At 41.4% G+C, this 11,799-nt stretch overlaps 1 protein-coding gene across 2 annotated transcripts in view; it reads right to left on the reverse strand.

Annotated features, from left to right (window-relative positions):
* Window positions 1-727: 727 nt before the first annotated feature.
* The window catches only part of ZNF654 (zinc finger protein 654), a 78,974-nt gene continuing 67,902 nt past the window's right edge, over window positions 728-11,799 (reverse strand). For both annotated transcript variants that reach the window (XM_082244848.1, XM_082244849.1), the window contains one exon: window positions 728-979. In XM_082244848.1, coding sequence (XP_082100974.1) covers window positions 969-979 — 11 coding nt within the window. In that variant the 3' untranslated portion in view covers window positions 728-968. The remainder of the gene's footprint in view (window positions 980-11,799) is intronic.

Below are 11,799 nucleotides of genomic sequence, written 5' to 3' on the forward strand. Positions count from 1 at the left end.
GCCTAACCTTGATCCAGCACTGTGCCTGAGAGAGAGCAGAATTGCCTCTCTTGCTCCAAAATAGGCTCAGAGACTGCAGCAGCAACCATTGGCACCTGCTGCTGTCAGCCAAAGCCAATGAGCCCAGTGTGATGGGCAGGGCCAGGCTGCACTGTGTATCCATGGACACACAGAGCAAGCTCTGGATCAAGCACACACATCTATCCATAGGTCAATAAACATTTGCTATGGGGGGGGGGGGGGTACACTAAAGAGTAGGAGGAGGAGCCAGGAGCACCTGCAGGGAGACCCCAGAAGAGGAGGATTGGAGCAGGCAAGTATACCATGTTTGGTAAAAAAAAAAAAAAAAAAATTATACAGAACTTTTTCAATCACTTTAATATCAGTTTGGAACAAGATTACCCTTTGGTAGGTATATTTTTATGTGGCAAAAAAAAAACTAATTTACAATCTCATAGAGCTGAACTTACTAAAAAGTTCTGAACAGTTTTTTTTTTAGCGAATTAAAATCTTTGCTCTTTATACTGTTCTACTGAACAAGACAATAGTTTGTTTTCATTATTGTAAAACCCAAGTCAAATAAAAAGCAATACAAATCAGCATATATGGCTGTATTCACGGTGTACAAAAACCCCTGGAAAACTGTACAAATTATTCAAATAAATAAAAACAGGAGTTTACGTCTGAGTGGACAGCGGTCATGTTAGAGGAAGGTTGACAAAGGCAGTTGTGATAAATATAAAATATTTTATTCAAACCAACCATCAAGGCAGTACACACTTTAAAATTACATGGCACGATTTTTTCTGTTGCTAAAATGTGAAAGTGAACATGATTTTTTGGACTTGAAATATACAGATCTAGCACTCCACGAGTATTTTCATTAAAAATATGAACGCTGGTAAGTCCTATTAAGGCCAAATTGATACTGGAAAAAGGGATGGTGTTGTGTCTTCTTGTGCAGCTTTTCACCAGGCACCTAAGAGAACATGGATTAAACATATTAGATCTTAAAATACATTCAAGCTTTTTCTCATGCAAATTCACTATAACCCCATACATTCTATAGAATATGCAGTGTAGAATCATATAATGCAAATATAATGGTAAGCATTCTCTTTGTTGGGCCCATTCAAATGTTTCCATATCAATCTGATAATGCTTTACAATGAGAAACCTCATTCATTACTACGAGGCTTTTTCACACACATGTGCCAAGTATGTTCGTTTGACACAAATCTTCCCCAGCAACAAATATTCAAATTTCTTTGCTCCTTTTCCATTCTACATAGAGACAGAAGAAAGGAGGAGCATGCGACAGCACCGGTGTTTAGTAATTGGCCCAGCACCAGGGGGTGGGGCAAAAAGCTCTTAAAGAGGAAGTAAACCCTCCTCTGACACTTTTACCTATAGGTACTGCAAATATCTCCTAAACATGTACCATTTAGGAGATATTTACCTTAGTGACGTCACTGGCGCATGCGCTCTGAAGGAACGGCCGTTGGTGCCGTTCCTTTAGAGCCCCGTGCCGTTACAGTCGGCTTCCGCGCGCGTGCGCGGGAGTGACGTCACTGCGGATTCGGCCAATCAGATGGCCGGATGCCGCGATCCCGGAAGACGGGCGACTGGACATGTCGCCCGTCATACAGGTAAGCGGGCGGCAAGGCGGGGGCTCGTTCTAAGGTAAGTATTTCATAATGAACTAGTATGCGAAGCATACTAGCTCATTATGTGTTTCTCTTTCAGGTTACAAAAAAAAAAAAAAAATATATATATATATATATATATGGGTTTACAACCTCTTTAAGTACTTCTGAGCTTCCTTTCCCTATTCCCAGCATGCTAAACAAAGTGACAGGGGAGAGAGTAGTAAAGTTAAAGAGGCACTCCAGTCTCCCTCAAACCAAATTAAAAGTCAGCAAATATAAACTGTAGCTGCGTTTTTTTTAATATAAGGACACTTACTGGCCGAAGGATCCAGCACTGTCCTCACTCAAGCCAATTCTTTAATCCACTTTGGGTGCACGTGCAGCCATCTTTACTAAGAGAAACTGGCAGAGAAGCCTTGCAACTTCACAGCCGATTTCCAACTGCGCATGCACGTGCCGCACTGTGCTGTGCTTTATGATTGGTCCTGCAGTCTTCTTGGACCTGTGATGTGTCCCAGAAGGCTGTGGAGGAAGAAGAGAGAGGGGGGGGCAACTTCCTTTCATATTACCACAGTGATCTGACTGGAAGTGGGGGAGCGGGTACCTGTCAAAATCAGGTACCCCCCTTCCCCCCCAAAAAAGTGCTAAATGTAGAGGAGAAGGGGGGAGGAGGAGAATGGGTGAACTCCTGCTCGACATGTATAGTGCATCCGGAAAGTATTCACAGCACTTAACTTTTTGGACATCCACTTTTTACAAATTGTTTGTAGAATTTTGAGGAAAATAATTAATTTACTCAATTTTGGAATAAGGCTTGCTGGGGACCTACCGTGACCTACCGTGACCGAATCCAGCTTGAGACCCCATTTTCCATCCTATACAGATTTTGGTTACAACCCCTTCTGGGGATATGTTTCTCTATAAGTAGTGACGTTAATTGTTTGATTTTATTATTGTATGTTATGTCAGTCCTCTGTTATCACATATGCATGGTAGTCCATGCTTAGTTTTATTGTTCTTTATACAAATAAAATGTAATTTTGGTTTTACAAACGGTTCCTTGTCTGATCCTTCTACTCCCACTGGCCCGCAAAGCCCCATCTTTTTCTGTCATTTTGTTTTGCTGTAACATAATGTGGAAAAAGTGATATGCTGTTCATATTTTCCGAATGTACTGTATGGACAAAAAGCAAGTTCTTGAGGTTGGTCCACTTAAATGAATAGTAGACACATCCATCATTCATTCATTTGTATTAAATGTGTACCAGAACAATCTATGTTCCTAAATCTCTCCCCAAAAAACGTGCAATGCACACAACAGATGTGAAAAAGCATAACACGTGAAATGGCCCAAAACTACAATATTTTCAGGCATAGGTTTAATTAGAAAAACTGAATTAAACTCCTCACTCAAACATGTACAATTAAACTAAGGCTGGCCATACATTATACAATTTTTAAGTACGTTTTTTTTACATTTACAAAAACCATAAAATATGAGGTCAAACCTAAACACTTTCAATTTGTATGCAAGCAGGCATCGGTTGCACTACATAGTTGAAGGTAAAATAGTTTAAGAAAATTCTATGGCCAGCTTGAAGAGGAGGTTCAGCCTCCCCACGAAAAAAAATGTTAAGTCAGCAGCTACAAATATTGTAGCTGATGACTTTTAATATTAGGACACTTACCTGTCCTGGAATCCAGCGATGTCGGCACCCCAGTCGATGTTTCCATCGGTTCTCGGATGCTGCCACTGCCTGTAAGGGAAACCGGCAGTGAAGCCTTGTGGCTTCATAGCTGGTTCCCTACTGCGCTTTGTTAATGGCCTGGTGGCGGATGGAGGAGGAGGGCTTAACTTCTGGGTGATCTCGCTGCAGCAAGCTCACATGGAAGTTGGTGCAGGTACCTGTCAAAATGTCAAAACCAGGTACCCCCCTCCCCCACCCAGAAAGGTGCCAATATGGGGGCAGATAAGCGAAGCTTCCCCTTTTGGGTGGAGCTCCTATTTAAGTTGAAAGCGCACTTCCACTTTTGCATCCAAATTGGGAGAACATCGACTTTATACCTTTATAAAGATCTCAAGGCTTGGGTTCTGCATTCTTTGATAATGCACTTTTGAAAAACCTCAACTTTGTCCTTCATCGTCAATTCTAAACAATGGAAGCTGCCCAAAAAGACGTCTTCATAAATCTGCTCAAAAGCTACAAGAAAAGATGCTATAAAATGGTTTAGGTAGGTTGTGTGAATGGAACCAAACCTAGTGCAGTTTCTCAAATGTATCTGCAAAAGGTGGAAATACACTTTAAATTCCATTTTAAAGCGGACCTTGTATATAAAAATAGAATTAAAAATAAATATTACATTGTTCTCTCCGCTTTCAAAGGATAAGCGAGACGTGTAAGATTACCTGTCTTCTAGTGTGAACAGCCTGGCACAGACTCTCACTTTCATGTTACTGATTGACAATTCAGTAATGCAAACAGACTTTCTGGTTGCATGATATGAGCAATTCCCCTCCTTCTGGCTACAGAAATGTCAAATGTAGTTTATACCCAGAGAATGCAAACCATGTGTGAACCAAGCAATGGCCATAGAGATTATGATATATTGATAGAAAAGGAATATTTATAGGATTTGAAGTGAACCTGTGCCCAGTATATGTACACCACATAATTACATGTACTGAACAAGTAGTAAAAGCAGTTTAAAACAAGCCCTTGAGTAGACCTCTGAAGCTTTAGGCATTATGGTGAAAATCATTTTTAAAGCCAACAGACACTGAAATCCTATTTTCCCAATTACTTTTATGGTAACAATCTTAACATTCTGCCAGCCCGCTAATGTACACAACCAACCGATGTTTGTCAGCAGTTCAAAATGGACAAAAAGCACACTTTAGAGTCTTTGATGATCTTTGAAGATTAATTCATTAACAGATCATGGCAGCTACAGTGGGGATCGAAAGTTTGGGCACCCCAGGTAAAAATTTGTATTAATGTGCATAAAGAAGCCAAGGAAAGATGGAAAAATCTCCAAAAGGCATCAAATTACAGATTAGACATTCTTATAACATGTCAACAAAAGTTAGATTTTATTTCCATCTTTGACACTTTCAAAATTACAGAAAATAAAAAAAAATGGTGTCTGCAAAAGTTTGGGCACCTTGCAGAATTTATAGCATGCATTGCCCCCCTTTGCAAGGCTGAGACCTGCCAGTGTCATGGATTGTTCTCAATCATCATCTGAGAAGACCAGGTGATGTCAATCTCAAAGGTTTTAAATGCCCAGACTCATCTGACCTTGCCCCAACAATCAGCACCATGGGATCTTCTAAGCAGTTGTCTAGAAAACTGAAACTGAAAATAGTTGACGCTCACAAAGCTGGAGAAGGCTATAAGAAGATAGCAAAGCGTTTTCAGATGTCAATATCCTCTGTTCGGAATGTAATTAAGAAATGGCAGTCATCAGGTACAGTGGAAGTTAAAGCAAGATCTGGACGACCAAGAAAAATATCAGACAGAACAGCTCGCAGGATTGTGAGAAAAATAATTCAAAACCCACGTTTGACTGCACGATCCCTCCAGAAAGATCTGGCAGACACTGGAGTTGTGGTAATAATTCCACTATAAAGAGATACTTGTACAAATATGGTCTTTATGGAAGACATCAGAAGAAAACCTCTTCTACATCCTCACCACAAAAATCTGTGTTTGAACTTTGCAAATGAACATATAGACAAGCCTGATGCATTTTGGAAAAAGGTTCTGTGGACCAATGAGGTTAAAATTGAACTTTTTGGCCGGAATAAGCAAAGGTACGTTTGGAGAAGAAGGGGCACAGAATTGAATGAAAAGAACCTCTGTCCAACTAAGCATGGGGGTGGATCAATCATGCTTTTGGGTTGTATTGCAGCCAGTGGCACAGGGAACATCTCACGAGTCACGAGTAGAAGGAAAAATGGATTCAATGAAATTTCAGCAAATTTTGGATGGTAACTTGATGCCATCTGTGAAAAAGCTGAAGTTAAAGAGAGGATGGCTTCTACAAATGGATAATGATCCTAAACACACCTCGAAATCCACGGGGATTACATCAAGAGGCGGAAACTGAAGGTTTTGCCATGGCCTTCACAATCTCCTGACCTCAAGATAATTGAAAATCTATGGATAGACCTTAAAAGAGCAGTGCGTGAGAGACAGCCCAGAAATCTCAAAGAACTGGAAGACTTTTGTAAGGAAGAATGGGCAATGATACCTCAAACAAGAATTGAAAGACTCTTGGCTGGCTACAAAAAGCGTTTACAAGCTGCGATACTTGCCAAAGGGGGCAGTACAAGATATTAACTCTGCAGGGTGCCCAAACTTTTGCAGACACCATTTTTATGTTTTGTGTTATTTTGAAAGTGTAAATGATGGAAATAAAATCTAACTTTTGTTGACATATTATAAGAATGTCTAATCTGTAATTTGATGCCTTATTGGAGATTTTTCCATCTTTCCTTGGCTTCTTTATGCACATTAATACAATTTTGTACCTGGGTGCCCAAATTTTCGATCCCCACTATATTGAAGTTAGGGAAAGCATGTTTTCAAAAAATATTTTTGCACTCACCATAAAGTAAATTGAGGAACCACAAGATGTCCCCATACTTGTTATGTAACATTGGGGTTATACTGCTTCCTACAGAAGGGTTGAACATTAGCAAAAAAAAAAAAAAATCATTCCTACTACCAGCATGCCTCCATTGTTAACTCTGAAACATGTCTGAAAGATGCAATTAGCCACCAATTAGGCTACTTTGCAGGAGAGATCACCCAAGGCGAGTTCCCTAATGGGCTCAAAGTGAGGTTCTGCAGGGCAGAGAGAACCAAATTGAGATCCCAAGGAAGCACATGGTGCTATAACTAGGTTCTGATCTATGAGACACCCTAAATGAAAGTATTACCAATTGAAGGCAAATCCTAAGGTTTCTGGAATAGAATGGACAAGGCCAAAACCTGTCCCCTAAAGATTAAAAAAAAAAACAATTTTTGGCAAGTCCTGACTACAGAAAGGCCAGAATGCAAGGCACCATAGTAATCTCTCTGGGGTTGAAATATCTGTTCACACCAGGCAAAAAAGAATTTACAAGTACAATAGCAGATTTTTCTCAAAGTGGATTTTCTGGCTTTTTAGTAATGTGGGAATGATAGCGTCAGATAGACCTTTGTCCTTCATGATTTGGGTTTCAACAGCCATGCTGTTGAAAACACCAGTGACTGAGAAGCAGGGGTCTGTGTACCAGGTTAGTCTGGGCCAGTTTGGTACAATGAGAATCAGCAATTTCTTCTCTTATTTTGCAGAGCAGTTGAGGAAGAATCTACACTGGAAACATGGCAGATATTAACAGAACAGTCCAGGGAATTGCCAGAGCATCCAATGCTATTGCTATGGATGATCCTTGGATCTGGCCACAAACATTGGTAACTTGTTTTCAACTTAGAAATATGTCCACATTGGAGGTCCCCCATTTACTACATAATAAATTGAAGGTGTCAGGATATAGGGAACATTCCCCTTGGTACATGCAGTGACCATTAAGGAAATTCACTTTCCAATTGTCCACTCCTGAGATATGGACAGCAGAGATTGCTGGACAGTTTTTTTCACACACAGAATGATCAAAAATACTTTAAGGCTGTCTTTACCTGCTGAAAATTGATATAGGCCACTGGAGTGGCATTGCCTGATTGCACCATGATCGGGTATCCCTAAATGAGGGGTCCAAGGTTGCAGAGCAAATTTTATTACTTTAATCTCCAAAATGTGTATATTGAACTTTGCTTCCCTAGGGGATCAGGTTCTCTAAATTGTGAGAAATTGGAACACTCCACCCCAGTATGTGAGGCTGGTATCTGTTGCTACCACCTCCCATGAACATGGAAGATACAACTTCACTATTTCCAAGGGTGGATTGGAAATCCATCAAGTTAGGGGGTTCCTTGCTTTACTCGAGAGAAGAATGGGGGAGTTGAGAGAATGAGTGCGTTTGTTTCAGGCCAACAAAATATTTTTTTGGAAAGGCCTTGTGTGGAACTAAGCAAAGTGGCCTCAAATGAGGCAACCATGGGGGCTCGGACTCTCATGGAGAACCTCACTGAAGGATGTCTTTTGGATCTGAGATCTTAGGGAAAGAAACTTGTTTCAGGGTTCCAGCGGGGAAAGTTGAAGGGATTCATCGCTTTAGATGTGAAAAACCCTTGGGAGTATCTAATCAAAAATAAAATGTTTGCAGCAGAGGATGCCTAAAATCTGACTTGCATCTTCGTGCAGACTTCTGGGAAGATCAGTCAGCTAATCACACAAGCAGGGTGTTCTGTACATCAACAGTGTATAGAACACCTCCAGGTTGCCAAATTGCATCGAACTTTACAGAAAAAAAAACATCAAACTTCAAATCACATCCTAATTGCTTTGTTTCAAGTTGACTGTTGTTGTGTGCACAGCCAAAAGGCATGACAATTGTGTCATAGTCCAAATATTAATGAACCTGTGTGCGTATTTATTTTAGCTATGTGAATCATACACTAGCAGTTAAAAAGGCAGCAGAGACCCTGAAAACTAAAAAGATTAGGGTACATGTGGGAGAGGCGGTGAATAAAGGCTTTGTTTTTTTAAATGTGTGCATGCATCTCCTTTTACAAAATATCACACATTTGGAAACCCATACTTAATTCTCACAAAATTTGAACTGACGTTTAAAGGGATTCTAAACCTCTTTTTTTTTTATAAAAAACGGGTTATAATTACCTGCTCTGTGCAATAGTTTTGCACAGAGCAGTCTCAATGCTCTTCTCCTTGGGTCCCTCGCAGGTGCCCCTGGTTCTTCCTCCATGCCCTTGCTGGTGCTCCTGCTTCTTCCTCCCTGCCAAGTGCCCCCACAGCAAGCCGCTGACAGACAGCGGGACTCGTCCCCGCCCCCTCTTCACTGGCTGAGATTGACAGCAACAGGAGCCAATAGTTTTTGATACAGTCTCTGAGCCAATGAGGAGGGAGAGAGCAGAGCCTCTGCTCTAGTACACATAGCTGGATCGAGATCGGGCTCAGGTAAGTATAAGGGGAAGGGGGGCTGCATACAGAAGGAGCCAAAATACTTTTTCTAACATATGTTGCTTACAAGTTAAAATCAGTATTTTTTGCTATAAAATTACTTAGAACTTTCAAACATTATAAATAAATTTTTTAGCAGAGACCCTAGAGAATAAAATGGCGATCCTTGCAATATTTTATCCCATATGGTATTTGCAGAGCGGTCATTCAAATGCAATTTTTTGAGCAGAAATACACTTTCATGAATTAGAAAAAAAAAAAAACAGTAAAGTTAGCCCAATTATTTTGTATAATGTGAAAGCTAATGTTATGCTGAGTAAATAGATACCCAACAGGTCATGCTTTAAAATTGGGCACACTCGTGGAATGGCAACAAACTACGATGCTTAAAAATCTCCATAGGGGACACTTTAAAAAAAATATTAACATTACCCGTTTAGAGTTACAGAGGAGGTCTTGTGCTAGAATTATTGCTCTAGCAATCGCTGTGATACCTCACATGTGTGGCTTAAACACCGTTTACATATGCGACTTGCGTATGCATCGCTTCTGTGCGCAAGCCTGGAGGGACAGGGCGCTTTATTTATTCATTTTTATTTTTAAACGTAAACTGTCCGTTTAAGACTCCGTTCACACTGGGGTGAGCCGACTTTGCCGGGCGACCTGTGAAGTCGCGGTGCGCAGCTCGCACCGTGACCTCGGAGCGGCCGGCACGGACTTCATATAATTGAAGTCAATGCAGGTCGCTCCGGGTCGCCCCAAAGAAGCTCCGAACCCTTTTTCTAAGTCGGAGCGACTTGTGTCGCTCCTATTAGAACGGGTCCACAGCTTCTCTATGGCAGGCGACCTACGGCGACCTGTCAGGCAACCAGGTCGCCTGACAGGTCGCCCAGTGTGAACTGGCTCTAAAAAAAAAAATTGATCACTTTCATTGCTGTCACAAAGAATGTCCCAAACCCCTCCTCTGCACTTAAAAGCATTCAAAATGCCAAGTTTGGCTGTGGGGAGATGGGGGGACGATGTTGAGCTGCATCGGTTGTCATTACAAGAAAGCCAACCGCTCTAAACAACGGTACCGGGGTGATGCCTCTAGTTGCAGCCATTACCCCAGTACAACCCCCTGAAGCAGAGGCCGCATTTTTGCGTTCCGTCGTCATGAAGGGGTTAATGCATAAAATTTAGAATCACTGCCTTCAAAACGACTAAGTATAAGTACAGTAAGGTTACAGTAAGGTTACACAAGAGAACCATATAAGCTTTAGGGATAGCAGGGAACACATTCATTCATATGAAAACTGATCACAGTTCTCATTTTTCTATTTCACTAAAATCAAGCTTGTGGCCTATATAACCAGCGACTTACAAGTAGCTGGAGGATAAAAATGAGGTGTTCACAAAACAGGCAGACTTTTCTTTTCCTTAAAATTCACTTTTTTTTTGTCAGAAACAAAATTGTGCAAAAGAAAAGGATACAAAGGCTTTTTCCCACTGCTTAGGACATTTTTTTAGTTCCTCGAACTTTGAAAGATGCAAAGAACCATCCTACCATTCCCTTCATACATGCATGTTATCATGCCAGTGCTATTGCATTTAGCTTTTAGAAGCATGGGCGCTGGCCTCCATCTAAAAAGAACAATTGCCTGGTTAAGTCTGGTTTCAATACTTTCAAGTGGTTTTAAACCCTTCCATATAGTCAGTGAAAGGACTATGCTCAAGAGAGACACAGATGAAACAAATCCGCCTATATAAGTTGTACCTGTCTATCTGCAGTCTTCTCTTCTCTACATCCGTTCAAATTGCTAACTATATAAAGCTTGTCTGGGATGTCAGAAAAAAAAGGGGACGAAGAGCTGAAGTTACACTCTGCAGAGCTCAGTGAGGAGAGCTCTGAGAGCTGATTGCAGGGAAGAGACACATGCCCCTCCACGCAGCAACCAGGAACAGAGATGAGGCTGTCAATCTGCTGGATGTCACTCCCCTGCCACCATTTTTCTCTTGGTGTCAGGAAAAATTGTCAAAAAGACATTTATGCTGATAGCTTACCGCTTCAAAGTGCTTTTTTGATGCTTCTGTGATACTTTTTTGAAGCTTTAATAAAGCTTGCCAAATGCTTGGTTCTATTTGTTTTAAAGAGGCCCAGTAGAACACCAGCTCATTAGAACCACTGTTTAGCAGCTCCCCAATTCATTAGTATCCCTGTTCAACAGATCTGCAGCTCCTCAGTATCCCTGTTCAGCAGACCCAAGCTTATAAGTACCCTCCTTCAGCAGGTCCTCTGAGCAGTAGTTCCCCCTGCTCTGCTGATGCCCCACTCATTACACCCAACACTGTTGATCCCCCACTCAGAAGTAACCCCCAGCTCTGATAATTCCACACTCAATAACCCCCAGTTCTGCTGATCCCCCCACTCAGTAGTAGTCCACAGCTCTGCCTAGCCTGATCCTCCTCTCGCTCCAGTCCCTACTCACCTCTTTCTATATTGATCCCACGTGTGATATCTGCTAATATCTCCTGCTCTGATCCCCTAGCTCTGCTGATCATCTGCTGCTCAGTTCTCACTCTCCAGTCCTGTTTGCTATAGAGTTCCCATGTTGCACACCACATGTCCTGTCTATTAGTTTCTACATTCTAGTCCTGACCCTGCTTACCTTCCTGCTGCACACCAGTTGTGACATCTGCACCAGTCACTTCCAGAATATATACACATGAACCAGAAGTGACTGCAAGATGACATTTTTGGTTCGCTTGTTGGTTTCCCAGTGCACCCTGGGATCTCATATCTGCAATACCCCCAAAACAAAGCAAAGCTAAAGCTAAATAAAAGCCCCTCAAAAGCTTCAGGTGCTGTACGCAAGCATCGTCATAGACTTTTATGAAGGCTTGAAGCACCAAGAAAGCAACATTGGTATAATTTTTGAAGTGAAGCAAAGCAAACAACGTGTGAACAGGATAGTAAGGTAACTATTTTATTTAGTGACAGGTGCTTTGACTGGCAGAGTGCTTTAAAAAAATGTGTGTCTAATACCACAGTTTGAAGCAAGTGTAAACCAGCCCTGAGTGC

This window comes from Pelophylax lessonae (genome assembly GCF_965119305.1).
Source record: "Pelophylax lessonae genome assembly, chromosome: 2".
In the NCBI taxonomy this organism is placed as follows: domain Eukaryota; kingdom Metazoa; phylum Chordata; class Amphibia; order Anura; family Ranidae; genus Pelophylax; species Pelophylax lessonae.